The 24,445-nt window shown below is 43.3% G+C and overlaps 1 protein-coding gene across 4 annotated transcripts in view; it reads left to right on the top strand.

Moving 5' to 3' along the window:
- The window catches only part of MARVELD2 (MARVEL domain containing 2), a 28,090-nt gene extending 12,542 nt beyond the window's left edge, over positions 1 to 15,548 (top strand). For 3 of the 4 annotated variants that reach the window (XM_027100921.1, XM_027100919.1, XM_027100920.1), the window contains 4 exons: positions 4,825 to 4,973; positions 9,623 to 9,794; positions 12,907 to 12,957; positions 13,920 to 15,548. In XM_027100921.1, coding sequence (XP_026956722.1) covers positions 4,825 to 4,973; positions 9,623 to 9,794; positions 12,907 to 12,957; positions 13,920 to 14,042 — 495 coding nt within the window. In that variant the 3' untranslated portion in view covers positions 14,043 to 15,548. Of the gene's footprint in view, positions 1 to 4,824; positions 4,974 to 9,622; positions 9,795 to 12,892; positions 12,958 to 13,919 lie in introns of all 4 variants that reach the window. The other variant, XM_027100922.1, reaches the window with a different exon arrangement.
- The last annotated feature ends 8,897 nt before the right edge of the window (positions 15,549 to 24,445 follow it).

Genomic DNA, 24,445 nt, shown 5'->3' with positions numbered 1-24,445 from the left:
AGTGACACAGCAATGGTGGTCATTCTTGGTCAGGATGGATCTTATGGGCCTTCTGAGCAGTCCCTGAGGTGCTGGGACTTACCAAGGGGATTAAGTGCAGGGTAGAGTCAACCTGAAGGGCTTGGCTGAGCTGGAGGAAGTTGCCCCAAATGATGGGGTAGTCTGCTGCGGCTTCTGCAGGTGGTACGGGATTAGGAAGATCTGCTGGAGAGTTCTAGGTAGGTCTTTTCAGCTGCCCTGGAAGGCTGGTGCCTAGTATGTCCAGGGTGTGTTGCAGCATCTCAGATCCTGAGAGGTCCTGGAATAATCGGGAATAACCTTAGCGGAGTTAGAATCCCCATTCCTAAGACTCTTTGAGAATCGTATCAGTCCAGTTAACGTCTGCTCGTTCAAGATATGGGAGCAGAATGCAAAGAGCATCCTTTCAAAGGCCTCTTTTCCTGGGAGATGGGTCACTGTGGATCAACGTATTTAAATGTATTCAGAGACAGAGGCAATCTCATGACTTAATTGAGGAACCTCTGTTGGACTTACCAATGGGAACCTTATAGGAAAGGTTGAATCTCCAGCTTCTCATTGGGTATGATTTTCCCCTGCTTCCTTCCCAGTTCTTGGTAGGGAAGAATTTGCAGATGACCACAGGAGGGGCAGTGTAGTGTGGTGAAGAGAAGATAAACTTTGGAATCAGGCAAATTTGAATTTGAGTACTACTAACTCTGTGATTCAGGGGAAATTACTTACCCTCCCTGAACTTAGTTTCCTGTCCCTTGTCTGGAACTATCAGCTAGGCTGTCCCTTCTTGTTTTGTATTTTCACAAACACAATTTTTAAAAAGCAAATAAGGTCATTTAAAAAATAATATATATAAAGTAAGATCAAACAGAGAAAGAAACAAATTCTAATAAGTCCCTACATGTTGAGTAGATTGCTTTTCTAAACTAGAAAAGTCAAAATATAATCTGGGTATCAAAAGTAATAGTGTGGGTTTGGGATTGGGGTCTATGCATCATTACATCTATACGCTCAAAGGGAAGGAGAATCAGAAATTGGACAAAAGCACCCTGAAACACATGTCTGGCTCTCCCTGTTTCTAACTTGACAGCGTATTCATTCAGCCCATTTTGTAAAAATTAATTAATTTTATTTTTGGCTGCGTAGGGTCTTCGTTGCTGCGCATGGGCTTTCTCTAGTTGCAGCGAGCAGGGGCTACTCTTCCTTGCAGTGCGTGGGCTTCTCATTGCAGTGGCTTCTCTTGTTGCAGAGCACGGGCTCTAGGTGCATGGGCTTCAGTAGTTGTAGCACATGAGCTCAATAGTTGTGGCACACAGGCTCTAGGGCGCAGGCTCAGTAGTTGTGGCGCACGGGCTTAGTTGCTGTGCGGCATGTGGGATCTTCCTGGACCAGAGCTTGAACCCGTGTCCCCTGCATTGACAGGGGGATTCTTAACCACTGCACCACCAGGGAAGTCCCATTCAGCCCATTTTTAATTTGAAAACTTAGTAATTATATCCATAGCAGTACTTACCCCATGGCTTAATTACTTTCTCTTGCTTCATAGTAAAGCTTTTCTTATATGTGCTGACAAGGCTGGTTTTTGCTAGGTGCAAAGAAAGGTCATGAAATCTGGGGCCGTTTGTTTGTAATCAGGAGTACTGTTTGAAAGTGGTGTGTCCCAGGGCTGGAGCCCAACTACCTCCTTCCCATGAAGGACCGAAGAGATTTTAATTTTTTGAGTCATATCTAGTTCTAGATATTTTTTCCCCAGTAGGGTTTTCTGCACTGGTGGTCAGTGAGGTTCACCCAAAAAGAGTGAAAGAAAATTTTAAGAGCATAATAACAGAAAAAAAAAAAAAGTAAAGCAGGTGAAATAGTCTGTGTGGAAATATTCTGACTTCTTAGAACTCTCCTTTTATATTAAAAGGTGAATCTTGGAATTAGAGATGGGCAAGTAAGGAAAATGAATAGTTTATGCTTCAAAAAACTTTACCTGAGCGGGGAGAAAACTCATATGGACTCTCCTCCACAACGTGACTACCTGGGTAGAATTTGTGATTTTGACCAGGAAAACCGAGCCTGACACCTGGGGCTGCTGACTAGGGAGTCAGTGTGCTCCCTGGCCACTCCTCAGGCAGCCGCGGGAGAAATGGATGGTTAAATACTTAGAAGCTAAAAAGGGATGCCATGAAATGGAAATCCACTTATTTAAGCCAAAAAAGTTTCCCCTAATTTTAATACCATGATGGATTTTCAAGATTAAACATAAAAGAATTCATGAGGATGAAGAAATGGCATCCCGACCAGCGAGGAACGAAGTGGGATAGATAACTGACCTCAGAATATGTTTCCTAAAATACTCTTGTTTGATCTCCTTTCCTCTGGGTTTTTTGCTCCCCACTCATGTTCTTGCTGTTTGGGGCCGATGGCTGGGCGTCCTTTCTGGCCGAGGGGACCTGGTTCCCCTTTCACCCAGCGCCTCGGGTGCAAACTTCCCCTCTTGGTAGCCCTACCCCATGGCAGGTCAGCAGCCTCCACGTCTAATCCGACTAATCCACTGATCTGTGAGCTGCGCTATTTGGTGAGTTAACAGCTGGTTGTTTCTAGAATGAGCTAATGTTAAACCAGAACTCAAAGGCAGCCTCAGAGATAGAGGAATCAGGAAACAAAGGATTTTAAAAGCTGCCTGACAAGGTAAAGAGCAAGGTTTTTTAAAATCTTGTTTTATATTTTGTTTTCAATGGAGTCAGGTCCCTCTCGAGCAGCTCAGTTATTAGCTCAGTGAGTTTAATTCAGCGAGCATGGACTGAAGCCCCAAGGGGTGAGTGGAGGGAGCTTTCTTCTGTGTCATAGGATCAACATGCTCAAGCAGGATGGCTTTGCCCGCCCCCTCCCCATCACAAACTCATTTCTAGCTTTAGGATTGAGCGGTATACGTTTAAGTAAACTGTTTCCTCGTGTTGCTCATTTAAAGAATCAACAAGCCAAAAAAGTGCTGGCTTGTTTGGTTGGTTGGTTGGTTGGGCTTTGGTTTTTAGGTGGTTTTTTTTGGCTGTGCCATGCAGCTTATAGGACCCAGTCCCTCGGCCGTAAGAGCGAGGAGCTGTAACCGCTGGACTGCCAGGGAATTCCCAGAAAAGTGCTGGGTTTTCATTGTGGCTTTTCCACTCAGAGCCTTGAGACCTTGGAGAATTTACTGAACCTCTCTGAACCTTGCTCCTTTATGTGTAACATGGAAACCCCTCTCCTGACATCCACCAGCCTCACCAATTTGGTTGGTGTTCTGGGTGCTGCCTAGTGGGGCCCCCAAGCACTCTTTTCCCAACCCCAAAGCTGCACATCCACCTCGCCCTGCCCGTTCTGGAGTGGGCTCCCCTGGGTCTTCCACTTCCGCGTCCCTCCTGTTGGCTATTTTAGCTCTTTTCTTAAAAAAAAAAAAAAAAATTATTTATTTATTTATTTGGCTGCATTGGGTCTTCATTGCTGCGCGCCGGCTTTCTCTAGTTGCAGTGAGCGGGGGCTGTTCTTCTTTGTGGTGCGCAGGCTTCTCATTGCGGTGGCTTCTCTTGCTGCGGAGCACAGGCTCTAGACACATGGGCTTCAGTAGTTGTGGCATGCGGGCTCAGTAGTTGTGGCACGTGGGCTCAGTAGTTGTGGTACGTGGGCTCTAGAGCGTGGGCTTCAGTAGTTGCGGCACGCAGGCTCAGTAGTTGTGGCTCGTGGGCTCTAGAGCGCAGGCTCAGTTGTTGTGGCACACGGGCCCAGTTGCTCCGCACATGTGGGGTCTTCCCGGACCAGGGCTCAAACCTGTGTCCCCTGCATTGACAGGTGGATGCTTATTAACCACTGCACCACCAGGGAAGCCCTATTTTAGCTCTTAAGGTCTGTCCCCATGCTTCCTCCTTGGGCATTTCTGTCTCATGTTCTTTCCCCCTCTTTGAATGGATCCTTTTCCTACAGAGACCTCTAGGAGCTCTCCAGTGTAGAAGCCAGGTGACTTAAACCACTGTCTCCAGCATTCCCGTAGACCTCTTCAAGGAACCGCAGGTTAAGAACACCTGGGAAAGTAAAGCCATCCACCGCCCTTCCCTTGGTTTTGCTTGCTGTCTTTTTCAGATGATGAAACAATGTGACTCGTCCCCCATTCTGACCTATTCAGTGGCTACTTGTAATTGATTCATCTCAAGTTGCTGGTGTCATTTTTTTCTCTTTCCATTTAAGTTGACTTGTTCCTTTTTTTTTTTTTTTTTTCTTTTTTGGGGTATGCGGGCCTCTCACTGTTGTGGCCTCTCCCTCTGCGGAGCACAGGCTCCAGACGCACAGGCTCAGCGGCCATGGCTCACAGGCCCAGCCGCACGTGGGATCATCCCGGACCGGGGCATGAACCCGTGTCCCCTGCATCGGCAGGCGGACTCTCAACCACTGCGCCACCAGGGAAGCCCGACTTGTTCCATTTTTATCGCTGAATTTCTTACTTTGAACTACATTTTCTGTTCTTTTACAGTTAGTTGGGGTATACGTCTTAAATGTACTTAAGACATATTTACCATTTCATCATCCACCTTTGATGATCCCACAACTGGGATTAGAGGGTGTTTAATCTATTATATACTCTCGTAGCTCACTGTTTCCCTTAACTGTTCCAGAAGTGTTCTGAACAACTCTGTGACTATAAAACACGTAATTCTGAAGGGAAATTGTTGATTGCTGTCTCTACTCTTCTTCCTCCTGCTCTCACCCCCCAGGTTTCTTCTAAGAATAAAGTTGGGATTTTTGTTTGTTCTTCTGCCTTCATTTATAAATAAATCCTCTTTTTCTCTCTAACTGTAGTGTGACATGGCCACCGGTTGTGACAGACAGAGAGACCAAGAAGTTAATTTTAAAGAACTGAGAGCAACAAAAATGAAACCTGAGCTACTGAGTGGACATATCCCCGCTGGCCACATCCCGAAACCAATCGTGATGCCAGACTATGTGGCGTGAGTATCTACCTAAGTCCTTCTTCAAGGTAAAAATAGAGAGGTTCCATTTGGGTTTTCTCTTTTCTGTTTGTCTACAAGTTAATACTCTGCTTAAAGTCAATTATATTTGAACAGTTGTTTGTTTCCTGGGAGGTAGTATATTGAATTGAAGGTACAGTATGGTCGTTGAGGAATAACCTAATAAGCTGATTTCCTGTTCCTCTTGTTTTAGTGAAAAAGTTATCACTTCAGTTTATTTTTTTCTTCCAGTTTTATTGAGATATAATTGACCTATAGCAGTGTATAAGTTTGAAATGTACAGCATAATGATTTGACTTACATGCATCCTGAAATGATTATCACAGTAGGTTTAGTGACCATCCATCATCTCATATAGATAAAAAATTAAAGAAATAGAAAAAAAAATTTTTCCTTGTGATGAGAACTCTTAGGATTTACTCTCTTAACTTTCATATGTAACATACAGCAGTGTTAATTATATTTATCATGTTGTACATTATATCGCTAATACTTATTTATCTTATAACTGGAAGTTTATAGGTTTTGACTACCTTCATCCAATTCCCTCTCCCCCTACTTCCTCCCCCCGCCTCTGGTAACCACACATCTGATCTCTTTTTCTATGAGTTTGTCTGTTTGTTTTTGAAGTATAATTGACCTACAGCACTGTTAGTTCCTGGTGCACAACATAGTGAAATGTATATTTCTATACATTTCAAAATCATCCCCAGGATAACTCTGGTTATTATCTGTCACCGTACAAAGATATTACGTAGTTATTGACTATATTCCCCATACTGTACATGTTGTACCTGTGACTCATTTATTTTGCATCTGAAAGTTTTTACCTCTTAATCTCCCTCACCTATTGCTTCACTTCCCCCACCCCCCACCCCTCTGGCAACCACCTGTTTGTTCTCTGTACCTATGAGTCTGTTTCTGTTTGGTTATGTTTGTTCAGTTATTTTGTTTTCTAGATTCCACATGTAAGTGAAATCATACAGTATTTGTCTTTCTCTGTTTGACTTATTTCAGCAAGCATGATACCCTCTAGGTCCATCCATGTTGTTGCAAATGGCAAGATTTCATTCCTTTTTTTTTTTAACTTTTTATTTTGTATTGGAGTATAGCCGATTAACAATGTTGTGATAGTTTCAGGTGCACAGCAAAGGGACTCAGCCATACATATGCATGTATCCATTCTCTCCCAAACTCCCCTCCCATCCAGCCTGCCACATAACATTCATTCTTTTTTATGGCTCAGTAATACTCCTTTCAAACATTCTGTGTCTTTTGATTGGAGCATTTAGTCCATTTACATTTAAAATAATTATTCATAGGTGTGTACATATTGCCATTTTGTTAATTGTTTGGGAGTTGTTTTTATGGTTCTTTTTTGTTCCTTTCTTCTTCTTTTGCTCTCTTCCCTTATGATTTGATGACTATCATTAGTGTTATGTTTGGATTTCTCGCTCTTTTTTGTGTGTGTATCTATTATAGATTTTTTAAAAAATATTTATCTATTTATTTGGCCACACCAGGTCTTAGTTGCGGCATGTGGTATCTCCATTGTGGCACGCGGGATCTTTAGTTGCCACATGAACTCTTATTTGCGGTATGCATGTGGGATCTAGTTCTAGGACCAGAGATTGAACCTGGGCCTCCTGCATTGGGAGTGTGGAGTCTTAGCCACTGGACCACCAGGGAAGTCCCATCAATTACAGATTTTTGGTTTGGGTTACCATGAGGTTTATACATAGCAAACTGTATATATATATATGTATCTATCTGTGATTATTTTAAGTTGCTGATGTCTTAAGTTTGAACACATTTTAACAACCCTATATTTTTGCTCTCCATCCCCAGCGTTTACTGTTTTTGACATCAAATTTTACATCTTTTTGTTTTGTGTCTCCCTTAACTACTTATTGGGGATATAGATGACTTTATGACTTGTGTCTTTTAACCTTCCTACTAGCTTTATAACAGGGCTGATTTACTACCTTTACTGTATATTTGCCTTTGCCAATAAGATTTTTCCTTTTGTAATTTTCAGATTTCTAGCTGTGGCCTTTTCTTTTCTACTTAGAGAAGTTCCTTTAACATTTCTTGTAAAGCTGGTTTGGTGGTACTGACTCTTTTATCTTTTTCTTGTCTGTAAGACTTTTGATCTCTCCAACAAGTCTGAACAAAAGCCTTGTCAGGTAGAGCAGGGGTCCCCAACCCCAGGGCCGCGGACCGGTACCAGTCCCTGTTAGGAACCGGGCCGCACAGCAGGAGGTGAGGGGTAGGCAAGCGAGTGAAGCTTCATCTGCGGCTCCGCATCGCTCCCCATCACTCTCATTACCACCTGACCCATCCCACACCCCCACCCCGTCCATGGAAAAACTGTCTTCCATGAAACTGGTGCCTAGAGGCAAAAAGGGTGGGGACCCCTGAGGTAGAGTATTCTTGGTTGTAGGTGTTTCCTTATCATCACTTTCAATATATTACGTCACTTCTTTCTGGCATGCAGAGTTTCTACTGAAAAGTCATGGGATAGCCTTATGTCAGTTCCCTTGTAGTAAATTGTTGCTTTTCCCTTCCTACCCAGGTTAAGGAAGTTTTCAGCTATTATGTCTCCAAATATGTTCTCTGCCCCTTTCTCTCTCTATTCGCCTTCTGGGACCCCTATAATGTGAATGTTAGTATGCATGATGTTGTCCCAGAGTTCTCTTAAACTGTTCTCATTTTTTTTTTCTTTTCTTTTCTTTTTTCTGTTCCGCTTGAGTCATTTCCACTGCTCTGTCTTCCAGTTAGCTGACCCACTGCTCTGTATCATCGAATCTACTGTTGATTCCTTTTAGTATATTTTTCATTTTAGTTACTGTATTCTTCAGCTCTGCTTAATATGTCTTTTTATTTTTTCACTCTTTGTTTAAAACTTTTAACTTCTCACTCTGTTCATCCATTCTTCTCCCAAGTTCTTTGAACGTCTTTACAAGTATTATTGGGTAGTTTGCCTATTTCCACTTTACTTGGTTTTTCTGGAGTTTTATCGTGTTGCTTCACTTGGAACATAATTGCCTGTAGCCTAATTTTGCCTAATTTGCTGTTTTATTTCTGTGTGTTCGGTAGGTTGGTTTTGTTTCTCGACCTTGGAGAAGTGGCCTTTTGTAGAAGACGTCCTGTGTGTCCCAGCAGCGCACTCCCTTCTGGTCACCAGGGCTATATGCTCTAAGGGTGTCCCCTATGTGGGCTGCGTGGGTCCTTCTGTTGTGGCAGGCTGACTACTGTGGGTGGTCTGATAGGCATGGCCAGCCCCCAGTCCTGTTGGTTGCCAGGCCCTGCCTTGTGTGGAGGCTACCAGCCACTGGTGGGTGGAGCTGGGTCGTAAGGTTGCTGTCTATGGAGTCCTGAGGGGTCCCAGGGCTAGTGCTGGTCCATGGATGGGCAGAGCTGGTTTCCAGGGTTGGTGGTTGCAGGCCTGGGGATCCCATATCTAGTGTCAGCCTGCTTGAGTGAGACCGGTTCCTGACATGGCTGGCTGTGTGGGGTCCAGGTGTCTCAAAGCTGGTGTCAGATCCCAGGGCAGCTGGCTTAGGGGCCCAGAGTGTCTCAGTACTGACATTGGCCTTCTGGTGGGTGTGCTGGCGTCTGGGGGTCCCGTGACTTCAGCCTGCTGGTAGACAGGGCTGGGACCCAGGGGATCCTGGGGCTAGTACCAGCCCGCTGGTCGATGGGGCCAGGTCCTGGGGTCCTGGAGCTAGTGCTGGCCCACTGGTGGGCAGAGCTGGGTCCTGGGGTCTCTGGCTGCAGGGCCCAGGCATCCCAGAGCTGGTGTTGGTCCTCTGGTGGATGGGATCCTGGCCCCATCCACCAGGGGGATCAGGGGATCTTAAGACAGCTGGCCTCTTGGTGGGTGGCACTGTGTCCCCACCTGGCTAGCTGCTTGGCCTGAGGCATCCCAGTACTGGTGCTGACAGGCTGGTGGGCAGGGCCCAGTCCCTTTGCCAGCAAGCTAGAGGGAGGATTACCAAATGGCGCCTGCCAGCACCAGTGTCCTCGTGGTAGAATGAGCTCCCCAACATAGCTACTGTCAGTGTCTGTGTCTCCAGGGTGAGCTCCAGTGGCCTCCTGCCTCTGCAGGAGGCTCTCCAGGATCAGCAGGTGGGTCTGACCCAGGCTCCTTTCAGATCACTGCTTCTGCTTTGGGTCCTGGAGCGTGTGAGATTTTGTGTGCGCCCTGTAAGGATGGAGTCTCTATTTCCCACAGCCCTCAGAGTCCCGAAAGTCAGCCCTGATGACCTTCAAAACCAAACATTCTCGGGGCTTGTCTTCCCAATGCTGGGGAGCCCAGTGTGGGGCTTAGACACCTCATTGGGGAGACCCTCTGCACTTGCAATTATCCTCCCATTTGTGGGTCACCCACCCAAGGGTATGGGTCTTGACTATACCATGTCTCTACCCTCCTATCCATCTGGTGGTGCCTACTTTATATCTTTAATTGTAGAAGATATCTTCTGCTAGTCGTCCAGTCTTTCTCATCAGTAGTTGCTCTGTAGATAGTTGTAACTTGGGCGTGCCCGTGGGAGGAGGTGGGCTCAGGGTCTTCCTCCTCTGCCATCTTGGCCACACCTCAACTTTGGTTTATTTTTTTTCCTCAGGAAATACCCTATGATTCAGACGGATGATGAACGAGAACGCTATAAAGCTGTGTTCCAGGACCAGTTTTCAGAGTACAAAGAGCTCTCTGCAGAAGTTCAAGCCGTCTTGAAGAAGTTTGATGAGCTGGATGCAGTGATGAGCAGATTGCCGCATCGTTCAGAAAACCAGCAGGTGAGTGCCTGCAGCTGCTGGCGAGGAGTTCTGATGGCGGAAGGATGAACTCTGACTTCGTCTGAAGTGGAGAGAAGGCATAACCATCTGCATCTGCTGTCTAGGAAGCTCACTGGCAGGGTGACAGTTCAAAATATATAATTTAATGTCTTTTGCCTTCAATTATTAAACAGTATTTTATTTTCTTACTTAAGTAAAGTATAAATTTGCCTAACATACATACCGGGTCAATCAGGCTCCCAAAGGAGACAGATAGCACACTCTAAGGTAATTTGAGGTAATTTGAGGAAGGTTTATTCACAAATGGTGGACGTGGGTGTAGAGGAGCTGCCAGTGGCCATGCATTCTCCAGGGTAAGTCACAGCCAAGCAGTTAGCACCCCAAGCCCAGAGAGCACAGTGGGTAGGGACGGAGAGTGGATCTGAGGCTGCATACATGAGCTACAGGGCTCATGCTTCAGACCAATAACCGTGATTATGGCAGAGAGGAAAACGAGGGTGGAGATGGCAGTCATAGGGGACTGAAGTGTTTTCTCTAATGTTCTGTCTTTTTTTTCCTTCACATTTTAATATCTGGGAAATCAGGATGCCCTCATAATCAATGGCATTTTTTACCTGACATATATTTTTTCATTGAGAAATAATTCGCATACCATAAAATTCACTGCTTTTAAGTGTACAATTCAGTGGGTTTTAGTATTTTCACAAAGGGGTATAACCGTTACCACTGTAATTCCAGAACATTTTCATCACCCCCCAAGAAATAACCCATACCCATTAGCACTTTTTCCCCATTTCCCCTCTCTCCAACCACTGACAACTACTAATGTACTTTCTCTCTGTATGGGTAAATGCAGTGATATAATATGTGGCCTCATGTCTGGCTTCTTTTGCTTAGCATCATGTTTTCAAGGTTCATCTATGTGTCAAGAATCAATATTTCATTATTTTTTGTGGTGAAATAATAATATTCCATTGTATGAATATACCACATTTTTTAATCCATTTATCAGATGATGGACAGTGGGTTGTTTCCACTTTTTTTTTTTTGTTTCCACTTTTTGGCTATTATAAATAATGCTGCTATGAACATTTGTGTGTAATATCCTATCCTTTTTAAAGAGAATGTATTCATCTAATCTGTTTGTGTAATTGAAATTTTAAAAACATACAGCATTTTTTAGTAAATGTCAAATGTATGTATATATAATATATACACACATTTTTTATATAGATAGATAGATAGATTCTTCTCCTGAGACCTGCATTAGTTGGGCATCTTTGTTTTGACCAGACCTTTAAGTGTACATTTAAATGAGTTGTAATTCCAAGTCCTCTAAGCCAAATGTATAGAGTAGTGACATTTTCCCAGTCTTGGAGTGATGGAAGGGTGTTGGCTAAGAGATGCCAGTACCAGGAAGCAGGAGAAATCCAGCACATACTGCAGGTTCAGGGTCAGTTAGTTCCATTTGGAGAACAGGCAAGGTACACAGGTCCAAGAAGGGTGACCAAGTTTAGATGCCCTCAAAGGAGTGCAGGAAAGAAGGAGCAGGCACCAAGCGTCGGGATCATCGCAGGTTGGGAAGAGCAAGCTGGTTAACAGACATAACGCTGAGAAACCTGAGCGTGACGTGTGGCCTTTGAGCCCAGGCCCAGAGGCGTCGGGTGTGTAGGCTGTGTATGCATGGGCAAGGGCTCAGGCTGTGGTGTGCGATTGGGGGTGGGAGGGTCCTGCTTACAGCAGGTGCTGAGAAACTGAGTCCTCCCACAGTCCTCCCACACAATCTCACAATAGTCATTTCCTTTGGTTTTCAGCATGGCTTGGCAAGTAAGTAGCCAAATGACAGCCAAATGTAGTGAGTCTCGGTGTCTCCTCCAGGCCTTATCTAAAGTGGAGATATCAAGTGTATCACAAAAATGAACTTCTTCACAGGCTGAGCTTTGCGGTGGGCAAGAGTCTGCCGGCAAGGCTCACTCGTCCCCTAGCGCATCCCCAGGGAAGTGTCTCTGTGCCCAGCGGGCCTGCTGGGGGCATGCGTTCTCACACACACCTGCTCATGCACCCGTGAAAAATTAAACCATCACATGACTTTTCTAAGCCCATCCAATAGGAGTTTTGCTCAAAATAATCTCTCCGGTCCTCACCCTCCTAATTCAGTCTCTGACTGACTCTAGGATAGATTTTTACAGCTCTCATCTCTGCTTGCGTCTCCAGCACAGCACCCCTGCCCCCAGGCAGCTAGTTCAGTCCCAGGCCAGGACCTGTTAATGTAGATGACAACTGAATAACCAGGTTCATCTCACTGATGGCAAGCAGTCAAAACACAAACAATACTCATGATCTTAGTATGTGAAAAACATTGAAGAGTTAAAATATATTGGGACAAGGATGTGGATTTGTGATGGACAATGTTCTCAGGGGAAGCTTTTAGAACATAATTATTACATTTTATTTTGTATTTATTAGGTGTACAGTGCTTCGCAATCTCCAAAGCATAGGTTTACCTGGATAAATGAGGGCATTGCTCTAGTAACCTATTTCCTTTGGATAGACTATTCAACCCTTTAACAAATTTCATATTTATTATTAAACTTAGAATAAAGTTGGAAGGAGCCTCATATTAGCTATTTTCAAAAGTTGAATAGTGTCAACTTGCCAAAGGGGATGAAAATGCTACCTAATTATAGCTAATGTGGTTATTATGTGCCAAGCACTTTAGAAGGATCATTTCAAATAAATGAACCTTCTCACAACACTATGAGACAGTTATGGTTATTATTCCCATTTTACTGATAAGGAAACCAAGCCTTACGGTAAAGAGCTTGCCCAAGTCACACCACCGGCAAGCAGTGGCACTGGAACTCGGTCCAGGTTTTACACGAGCAGGGGCCTCGCCCTACTGTTCATCCCTGGATCTCAGGGCCTGGCAAAGAGTAAGCCCTCAAATATTTATCCAGTGAGTTGAATTTGTTCGTGTATGAATATTTTCATTATAGTCTTAGGTAAAAATTGTTTTCTGTTCTTATGCCCACTGTACTCTTGAGACATTCTTGAGATATGATGTGAGTAACTGCAAGTATTTTCGTTCACATATACAGTATATTATTTTTAGGAACATGAGAGAATTTCAAGAGTCCATGAAGAGTTTAAGAAAAAAAGGAATGTGAGTAAAACCATTTTCTTCTTTAAAGTGTATTCTTATCCAGGTACAGTGGTGACTTTAGATTCTTGCAGCTAAAGTAGTTCTTTTTTTGTATTTCTTAAGATGCTACTTGTTAGGGACCATGGGTGGCTGCTGGGTGCCTTTTTTTTTTTTAATTTACCTTTTGGCTGCGTTGGGTGTTCGTTGCTCTGCGCGCAGGCTTCCTCTAGTTGCAGTGAGTGGGGTCTACTCTTCGTTGCAGTGCACGGGCTTCTCATTGTGGTGGCTTTTCTTATTGCAGAGTGCAGGCTTCAGTAGTTGCAGCACACGGGCTCAGTAGTTATGACACGTGGGCCCTAGAGCACACAGGTTTCAGTAGTTACAGCGTGTGGGCTCAGTAGTTGTGGCGCACAGGCTTAGTTGCTCTGCGGCATGTGGGATCTTCCCGGACCAGGGCCGAACCCATGTCCTCTGCACTGACAGGCAGATTCTTAAACACTGAGCCACCAGGGAAGCCCCTGGGTGCCTTTTCTTCTCGTCTCTGTCCTGAATACATTCTGCTGTGTCCTGATTTAGGAACCCAGGGAAATGAGCACCCATATAGAGCTCTTCACCCACATTTCATTCACAAAGATTAAGTTCTTTTACAGGTTTCTAATTCCATCCTTAACTTAATTGCACAAATTAGTAGAGGATGGAGGGAGCTTTTATTAATCCATTAATTACTTTTTAATGTATTTTAATACTCAAGAGCGCCTCAGCTCTCTACTTCGACTCAATTTCGCGTGAACCAAAAGCTTCTAAAAAATAAAATCCACTGAAAAAAATGTAGAGAGCTTACCTGTTATTCTTGTTAGGCAGATTTTGAAATCTGCCGCAGGAAAATCTGCTATGAAAGGTCATTTTCTGGGTGATAATGTGTGTTTCTGTGTTTTTTGCTCAGGAAGCCAGAGGCTGAGATAATAGCTATGTTTCTTTTCTAGGATCCTACATTTCTGGAAAAAAAAGAACGCTGTGATTATCTGAAGAATAAACTTTCTCACATAAAGCAAAGGATTCAAGAATATGATAAAGTAATGAATTGGGATGTACAGGGTTATTCTTAAAACTTATTTGAAACCACTTTTTTATATCAAGCTTCATATTTATTTACTGTCTTTTTTTATGCTCGTCTCTGTGATAGAGAAGCAAATGCCTCCTGAATCAGCTTGTAGTTGGTTTAGCTGGTATGTCAAGTTAAAACAGTATGTGATTGCATTTCAGACATTTCAAAACAAATTCAAATTTACTAAGGGCCTTTACTAAGAGTGGAAGAAATTCTGGATTCATCTGTGTACAATTTATATTTATCTTGTTAAAATTGATTTAAGCATTGTGTCCTTGTGGTTGATGATCAAGTGGAGTGTCAATTCTGGTGCTGCTTTTTCCTTTCTTACTTAGGCCAGTTCCTGGGATTCTTTTAGGACAAATTTCTCTTCCTAGCCAAAGATGTCATTTCTGCCCTTGAAAGGGGTTTGAATTCACCATTTGAAGCCTTATGATCTTGGGCGAGTTGTTTAATCTGCCTGTGCCTATTTCCTCATCTGTAAAATGGGGCTCATCATAGGACCTACCTCCTAGGGTTGTTATGAGGATTAAATGAGTCAATATTCGTAAAGCACTTAGAGCCTGGCACATTTGTAAGCACTGCATTAGTGTTTGTGAACTATATAGACGTGTTTGTGGAATGAATAAACTACATAGAATAAGTCTCAAGGAAAGGACCTTAAAGAGCAAGTCCAGCCAGCTAACCCAAGGCCATGGCCTTATGACTTTCTTTTTTGTGTGCTGTAAATAAATCTTACACACGTCGCCTTAAGCAGATGCTTCCCTGTGGCCCTGTGCCTACTGGGGTCCAGTGCAGCCTTCTTATCTTTAATAGCATCACCGTGCACATCTCTCAACGTCCCCACAGCCCAGCCCTTCCTGTAAACCTCGAATACAAGGATTGTGTGAATATTGTTGCCATTTCTGTCCTGTTTAGATGTCCATCCTAAGGCCCCATGATGTTGCATCTGCTTAGAATCTCCCTTTGATTTATTGGAATGCTTCATTGTCCCAAGAATTATCTTGGCTTTGAGGCTTTATTCATGAGAAATGTTTTATTTTTATTAATGTGAACAAGAGACTGCTTTAAAAATGTTAAAAAAAATCATTGTTATTGGTTCCCTATTCAGCAGCATCTATCTTGTAGATAATTTCCCAGGTGTAGAAATACAATTTCTGCTTCATATAGTTGCCATTCAAACAATTAATACTGGAGGAATTTTCGAAGTGATGAAACCAAAGAAAAGAATGTGGAAAAGCGAAGGCGGACCAAGTATTGGATACTGAATAAACTTCCTACTTCTTCTTTGTCAATGATATCTTATTTAGTGTATATTGTTACTATTTTCAATCCATGGTTCTCAGACTGTGCTTAGGGTGCTGAGAGTCTTAAGAGGTGATACTGTGGAAAGTGTGAGGCTAGGCTCCCTCTGGACCGCCCCCCAAACTAGAACAGCTGCACATTCTGTTTTACATATTGGGACCCCATGTTAACATTTTGCATAAGAAGAGCACCCATGCTTTAATAAAAAAAGAAAGATGAGGGGCTTCCCTGGTGGCGCAGTGGTTGAGAGTCCACCTGCCGATGCAGGGGACACGGGTTCGTGCCCCGGTCTGGGAAGATCCCACATGCCGCGGTGCGGCTGGGCCCGTGAGCCATGGCCGCTGAGCCTGTGCGTCCGGAGCCTGTGCTCCACAATGGGAGAGGCCCGCATACCGCAAAAAAAAAAAAAAAAAAAGAAAGAAAGAAAGATGAAATAATACCAACTTGATGAACTGTAAAGAGATTAATATTGAAATGAAGTGTTAAGGAAATTTGACTTTGTGAAACTTTATTTTACTACAGTTGTAAATGTTAATCTTTGAAGACCAATGTTGTAATGCTGATTTTTACAGTTTTTATGTGAATACCTAGGCATATTAAAATTTCAGTCACCTGTTGTTTTGTGTGTATCCTTTATTGTTTACTTTTCTGGCGTTCCTGAGTTGACTGGGCATATTCTCCATTATCAGAAAATAAACCGGAAAGTCATTGAAAACTTGTAGATCATGATGCTCAGGTGACTATTTCCTCCTCCCCCATTATTTGCAAGAATTCAAAGTTAAGGCCACTGTTGGTTTCCTCGGGCTGCCTGCCTTAACCAAGTACCACAAGCTTAAAACAACAGAAATGTATTGTCTCACAGTTCTGCAGGCTTGAAGTCTGAAATCAAGGTGTCAGCAGGGCCAACCTCCCTTGAAGCCTGTAGGGGAATCCTTCCCAGCTTCTGGTGGTTCGGGCTGGCAGTCTTCGACATTCCTTAGCTTGTATACATATCGCCCCAATCCTCTGTCTTCATGTGGCCTTCTCCCTGTGCCTCTGTCTTAACAAGGCTATGTTCTTATAAGGACACCAGTCATATTGGATCAGGGACCCACCCTCTCTAGTATGACCTCACCTTAACTAATTACACCTGCGAAGACCCTATGTCCAAATAATGTCACATTCTGAGGTCCCAGAGGTTAGGACTTCAACCCATCTTCTTTGGAGAGGACACAGTTCAACCCATAACAGCCACCTTTAGCAAGTTGTGAGATTCAGAAAAAGATAGTTCCCTGTACATTTTTTTTCTCACCTGACTTTTAACATGTATTCTATTTTGAAACTTAATATGAGAAGATATCAGCATATCTAAAACTTGAAAAGAGAAAAGTATATATCCTTCACTCATTCATTTGTCAGTTATGTGCCAAATGCTTTCATTGGCCAGATGTTCTAGCACTGAAGATATGGTAGTCAGTAAAACAGGTAGAGATCCTGAGGTTACTATCTAACAGGAGGATCTGAATGAGAAGATACAGGATTGGTGATGAAGTATGCATTTTTCTTATGTGCTTTTCTATAAATGGTTTGTGTAGAGACCCTGATACTGAGATGCACCAATGTTCAAAAGATAGACAATATAGGAAAAATATAATTTTTTCTGACTCAATTTTTTTAAAAAAACAAAAATTTTTTGAAGAAAAATACTGAATAGATACAAAAGCATAGAAAATGGAAGTCCTGCCACCCTGGTGATATATACTGTTCGGAGCATATACTTCCAGTCTTTTTATTTTTTTATTTTTATTTTATTTTATTTTATGTATTTGTTTATTTTTGACTGCGTTGGGTCTTCATTGCAGCACACGGGCTTTCTCTAGTTGCGGCGAGCAGGAGCTACTCTTCGTTGCGGTGTGCGGGCTTCTCATTGTGGTGGCTTCTCTTGTTGCGGAGCACGGGCTCTAGGCGCACGGGCTCAGTAGTTGTGGCTCACGGGCTTAGTTGCTCAGCTGCATGTAGGATCGTCCTGGAACAGGGCTCGAACCTGTGTCCCCTGCATTGGCAGGCAGATTCTTAACCACTGCGCCACCAGGGAAGTCCCTTCCAGTCTTTTTATAATACATGTAATCAGTTTTAAATGGTCTACTTTAATACCATAAGTGTTTTCAAAGAAGAGTATCTGGGAGGCTGCACCAGCATGTGGTAGAGCGGCTCTCCTACATTAGACAAGCCAGGCTTAGAAGGAAGGTAGGAGGAGCCCAGCAGAAGGGCAAGGTGGACTTCAAGCTCACCACAACAAAGACTCCTTTATTTCCTGTGTGATCTTGAACCTAAGTATCAGCCTCCTTATCTGTGACGGGATAATATTACTACCTGATGAAACTGTTATCAAAATTAAATGGAATAATGTTTGTAAAGTATCAGGAAGATGCTTGCTCGATTAGTGGTGGCTAGATATTCAATTCAAACTGTACTTTTCACTAAGTTAGATAATGAATTGGCTGTTTTAAAGGTAGAATATCAAAATGACTTTGATAATAATAAAGGGCTGTTTTTGAAAGTGTGTAGGTAATGCATTTATTGCAGAAAAATTTAGAAAATGAACTCTTCCTAGCTCACACAAATAAAATTGCCCATAATTCTGCCCTTGGAGATAGTCGCTGTTAACATTTGAGATCATATCCTTCCATTCTCATCTTACACAGGTATGTATTTGTATAAGCATATTATATACAGAAAGTTTTGGTATTTACAAAATGAGTAGTATATAGTACGTTTTGTTTTGTGTTTTAATTAATAAAACTAGACTAATTTTTCTGAATTTATAGTTTTCATGTTTTCTATTTATTTCATTTTAATGCAGTTATATTATCATTGTTTTAGTTCATGTTGTATGGCGGAAAAAGCAAGGAATGGGAGTTAGGTCTAGATTCAAGCTGTGTGGCCTCAGGCGCCTAAGTCACTTAACTCCTTTGAGCAATGGGATTAGATGAGGTAAAAGTACCTAAGGTGGGAACTTCCCTGGCCCTCCAGCGGTTAAGACTCCGAGCTTCCAGTGCTTCAGTCCCTGGTGGGGGAACTAAGATCCCACAGGCGTGTGGCACAGCAAAACAAACAAAAATTACCTGAAATTTCATAAACCATAAATCTCTGAAAAATCCTTACATTTATTTATATTTTTGTTCTGATAATGTTATCAATAAGAAATTTTCTTTAGTTCATTATTAATAACTTGATAATAAAAATATAATAAAATATAATATAAAACAGCATATTTATAAAATAAAATATAATAAAAATAGCATATTTACTATATAATCAGGGCTTCTTCGGAGGTCTGTATATTCTGGTACAGCCAGAATGGCCTTGATGCGTACAAATATTTCCATTTCAGCTGATTGACTTGGAAGCCACAGCATGTGCCAGTATGAAAGGAGCAAAGAGCAGGCCACTGGGGAACGGGAGGAATTTTCCAATTAATGGAGTACAGATTTGGCCCCTTCCTTTCTTCTTTATAAAGTAGAAAAAAGGCCCCCAGATATAAGAACTTCATCACGCACCCCACTTCCAGCTATGTTTTTTTTTTTTTTTCCTTCGGTACGCGGGCCTCTCACTGTTGTGGCCTCTCCCGTTGCGGAGCACAGGCTCCGGACGCGCAGGCCCAGCGGCCATGGCTCACGGGCCCGACCGCTCCGCGGCATGTGGGATCTTCCCGGACCAGGGCGCGAACAGTGTCTCCTGCATCGGCAGGCGGACTCTCAACCACTGTGCCACCAGGGAAGCCCCAGGTATGTATTTCATGACAATTCTGTTTGCCTCGTAATTTGTTTAATGAATAACCCTACCACTTAACTGCTTTGGAGAAACTAAAGTTATTGCAAGATATTAGACCCATAATAGGCGTTTATCAAGACCATTTGAATTGTAAGCAGTGTACAAGGTTGCTCTTTTTACACAAAACACCATTTTGTGCTACCAATTAAAACAATCAATATTTGTAATCATTATTTATGGGGGAATTTTAGTAGGAGGATTTAGCAGTCAGTGTTCTCAGTCATAAGCCACAAAAACCAAAGCTGGTTGATTTAAGAAGAGGGATTTATTACTATCTACTGTCTAGCTTACAGAATTGCTGGGAGACCTGGAAAACTGAGTTGGAGGCTATGCAGCAGGAAAAATGCCCAAAATCACACCTAAAATCCAATCTGGTGAAAACAGCTCTCCTGCTCCTGCTGCCCTCTGTGTGCCAAATGCACTACCAGCCCTGCCATCCTTGGAAGCGTGACTCAGATTCAGATGATTCAGAGTGAGGGATGGATTGGTGGAAGCTAGGTCCCTTGCCATGCTCTAATTGCAAAGGAGACTGGGATGGGAAGGGCCTTTTGAGCTTCAGCAGGCAGACCCGGCTTCCTACTGAGATTCATCACTTGGGGAATTCCCCAGAGTATGAAGGGATTTGGATGCTGACAGCCAAAGAGGAAACAAATATCACCTACAGATTAGTAGTTGTCCTAATTGTGAGTGTAGTCAGGGATTTATCTTACTTACGAACAGGCCAGATATGCACATGACAGCCAGTGCCAGAACACTTGTAACCTTAATGCTTCCAGAGCTGAGAAGAAAGACAGGAAGGGTCCCCACTAAGGTCCTAGATGTAGGAATGTGTCCCTGGCCTCCAGGTTTGAGATTCAGAAAAACATTATCACCCAGAAGGCATTGCAGTGCAGTAATTTCCTGGCCTTTTCAGATTAGGTCAAATCCTCCTACTATATGCTCTTCTACACTTGTACCTCTTATTGAAATGAGTACAGGTGTTTACCAAAAGGTGTGTACAAGAATGTTCATAGCAGCTTTACTCATAATAGCCCCAAGCTAGCAATAACTCAGATGTCTGTCAACAGTAGAGTGGTAGAAATGAGAAATTGTGGTATAGTCATAGAATACTACAGAGCAATTTTAAAGAAGAGTGAATTGCTGTTACATGCAAAACACAACACAGTGTTGAACAAAAGCCAGACCAGAGCACATACTGCACAATTCTGTACGAAGCCCCAAATCAGGCAAGATTAAACAGTGGTGATCTAAGAATAGGGATTAACTTCGGAAAGCCAGTTATTAACTGGGAAGGGGTATGAGGGAGGCTTCTAGGGTATGAAAATGTTCCATACATTGCTCTGGATGGTAGTTACATGGCTATATAAATATTTATTTCACTGTGCTGTTGGGTTCATTGTATACACTTAACATATGTCTGTTCTATATCCATAAAAAAGCTACTGTATTATAAACTAATCTCTGGTGATAGAATTCAGAAGAGAGGTTACCTCTGAGAGGTGGTTATTGGCTGGGATGGGGCATGTGGGAGCCTTTGGGGTGCTATACCTTGATCTGGTTAGTTACCTGGGTATATAGATAGGTAAGAGTTCAATGCCTCAATTTTTAACAATCATATGTATGTTTGAAGAAAAGTATATTCCCAATTTAAAACAATCAGTGTGAATTTGGGAACACAATCCTTTCATAAATTGATGACTGCCTAGTGTTCAGGTGGTCTTTGGAGAACATCTGCGAAGTTATAGCTGGAGCAGCGCAACAGTCTTACAACTGCTGATCCAGTGAGTTGTATTTGAAACCCAAAGTTGTACGCGTTTGTGACTGGGAACCGACCCCCATATCAGAGAGGGCAGATTATAACCATTTTCTTCCTCTTTTCCTCCATGAACTGTTCAAAAACAGATGGTCTACACATGAATGACCCTGAAGATTATTTATACCTGTTTAAATGCTTTTATTCTCACACTGTTGAATTCGGGGCTCTTGATTCTTTTTGTTCATAGGGCAGGGGGCTGACGGATATATGACAGGTGAGGAAAATACTGTTTGTTACTAACGTGTGAAACACAGCAGCCCTTCCCTATTTAAATCTTGTTTGTGATCAGGAAGGCTGCCAACGCTGTTAATATTCAAGGGTACTCTGGGGATTGTTGTTGCCAAAGGGCAAACTCAGGTTAAACCGTGGGACAAAGTTATGCTCAACTACCATCCAAGTATTTGGAGGTGCCTGCCATGTGATTCAGCTGCCCAGACGCAACAGGGTGGTGGAAACGGTCTGTTGCTCTTCATATAATTAGCGGTGATATCCAGGATTTTCTTAGAAACCCTCAGGATTAAGCGTTTGAAATCAGAGACTATAGAGAGGTGACATACTGCAAGAATGTTATCGTAGGTGTCTGATGTCAGCATGCCATGTGTCAGTGAGTCACTTCATGAGTCACTTTCAGAGTTTCACTGTTTCCCTACAGGCTGCTCCTTGATTTTCCCCTATTCTCGTGATGAGAAATTGGTACCGAACAATGGGACTATAGAAAGTCTTCTTTATCTTTGTGACATTCAGATCCTCAGCAGCTCACATTGAGGCTGGAATAGCCACCTACCTGCTCTTCCCATCTCTGTTTTGTGATGTTAGTTGAACAGGAATTGAGCTTCTCCCGTATACAGAGCAGATGCTTTGCTTATAGTGCTTCTCATGAGACTTAACCATGGTTTTTGCTTTCATAGAAGTCATTGGTGTACCATATGCCCATGAACTATGTTAGAAGCTGTAGAGTGGTTAAGAGTACTGGCTCTGGGACCAGACTGCCTGGGTCCAAACCCTGGCAATGCCACTTATTAGCTGTGTAACCTTGGGCAAGTTACTTCATCTCTCAGAGAGTAGGGACCATGACTCCATCATTTTTGTGCCTCTGCTTAGGCCCTTGAAGTGGTTGGTCCGATTATCAGAATCACCTGGGATGCTGTTATTAGTTTAGGTTCCTAGTTCCCTCCCTGGGATTTTCTGACCTGTTTGGAGTGGGGTCCAGGATTTGTATTTGTTATGTATTTGTGTTTATTATGTATTATGAGAGATACCCAGGGAAGAGACCCAGGGAACAAAAACTCCAACCTTTTTCTCCTCCTCCTTCCATGTCCTGCTGGTACCTCCCAATAACCCAACCAGAAGGCAGAGACAAGGAGTCTGATGATGTCTACCCCAGTCAGCCCCTGGGGTCAGCATGGAGAAGGGTGGAAAGTGGGTCTGGAGGAAGACATCCAGCATCCGTGTTACCTCACCAAATCCCAACCATCGTCAACTCCATGATATGCATGCTCTCGTTATACTATTTTACAACTGAGGTCACTGGGGCCCAGAGGCAGACACTCAAGTTGCCCACACAAGCAATGCTCGGTTCTACCTACGAAGCATTAATCTTAACAGGATTTGTATTGAAGCTCATATGGCCTAGATACCTCTCATTGAATACCCAGCTTATTGAATGCCTCACCTTTCTCATCCTCCTTTGTTCTACTGCACCATTTGTGGTCAGAGCTGCAGAGGCCACAATTCATTACTGTCCTGGTTCCATTTACATATAGACTGTTGGAATCAGGGAGTTCAAGGAGGTGTCATCCAACTCATTTCTTTTCGTTTTTGTTTTTTTTTTTTTGCGGTACGCGGGCCTCTCACTGTTGCGGACTTTCCCGTTGCGGACTACAGGCTCCGCAGGCTCAGTGGCCATGGCTCACGGGCCCAGCCGCTCCGCGGCATGTGGGGTCTTCCCAGACCGGGGCACGAACCCGTGTCCCCTGCATCGGCAGGCGGACTCTCAACCAGTGCGCCACCAGGGAAGCCCCAACTCATTTCTTTATTTAATATGTATTTATTTATCTGGGTGCACAGGGGCTTAGTTGAGGCATTCAGGATCTAGTTCCCTGACCAGGGATCAAAGCTGGGCCCCCTGCATTGGGAACATGGAGTCTTAACCACTGGACCACCAGGGAAGTCCCCAACTCTCTTATTTTATACAATAATTTGGCAGCCCAAGATCCAGTTCATGTATTCATTTTCCATTCCCTGACTAGACTGTAAGCTGCAGGAGGACAGAAGTCAAGTTTTTTATATCATCTCTATCTTCCACCCTCTTATCAGAGTGTAACGAATGCATTGCTGATACTCAACAAATTCATTTTGATTGGTTTGGTTGGCTAATATTTTTAGTTAAATAGCAAATGAGCTATTTTAGCCTGAAGGTGAGAGAGAAACAAACATCCTCATTAACAGCTGCTGAGAGTTGAAATTGTTAAACCATCCAAATGTCCATTGCCAAAATGTCAAATATAATGCAATCCTTTAAAACAGCTGTACCTTCTGACTTGGCAATCTCACTTCTAGGAGTTCAGCCTGAAGATAAATTCATAGATACATGCAGATTTATGGACACATACGTTCATCTCGGTGTTGAGTATAACTACACATACGAACACACATAGATTGTGAGAGACTGATACAGGCAGTGATCAAACCACATATAAAAAGAGAACTCTGGCCCACAACCTGGCAGCAAGGAGTCCAGGAACATAAACCACAACCTCTGTATCAATCAGCACCAAACAGCAAGGACTGGATCAATAACTGCCAACTTCCCTAATTTTTGCCCCCCTTCCCCCCTTCCAATTTGGGATCAACCGGAAAAAGCCAAATACGCTCTCCTAACTGAGTACATGATGCCTGTTTCTCACTAGCCCACCTCTAGCTTCCCTTGGCAACAACGTCCAATCAGGGCATGCCTGAAGGCTTTCTTTTCTTTCAACTTTCTTTTTCTTTCTTTCTTTCTCTTAAACTTTTTTTTTTTTAATTAATTTACTTTTTGGCTGCATCGGGTCTTCATTGCTTTGTGCAGGCTTTCTCTAGTTGCAGCGAGCGGGGGCTATTCGTTGCCGTGCGTGGGCTTCTCATTGCAGTGGCTTCTCTTGTTGCAGAGCATGGGCTCTAGGCACGTGGACTCTAGAGCACAAGCTCAGTAGTTATGGCACATGGGCTTAGTTGCTCCATGGCATGTGCGATCTTCCCGGACCAGGGATTGAACGCACGTCCCCTCCATTGGCAGGCAGATTCTTAACCACTGTGCTACCAGGGAAGTCCCCTTTCTTTCTCTCTTTCTCTCTTCTCTTCTCTCTCTTTCTTTATTTTTCTCTGCATCGGGTCTTAGTTGCAGCAGGCGGGATCTTTTGCTGCAGCAGGCGGGATCTTTCATTGTGGTGTTCGGGTTTCTCTCTAGTTGTGGTGTGGGGGCTCCAGGGCAT

The sequence above is a fragment of the Aethalodelphis obliquidens genome, unplaced genomic scaffold, assembly GCF_003676395.1.
Source record: "Aethalodelphis obliquidens isolate GAN/ISIS:26980383/991018 unplaced genomic scaffold, ASM367639v1 scaffold4, whole genome shotgun sequence".
Taxonomy (NCBI): domain Eukaryota; kingdom Metazoa; phylum Chordata; class Mammalia; order Artiodactyla; family Delphinidae; genus Aethalodelphis; species Aethalodelphis obliquidens.
Note: the sequence above shows the minus strand (reverse complement) of the source record. Positions and strands in the feature narration are given on the sequence as shown.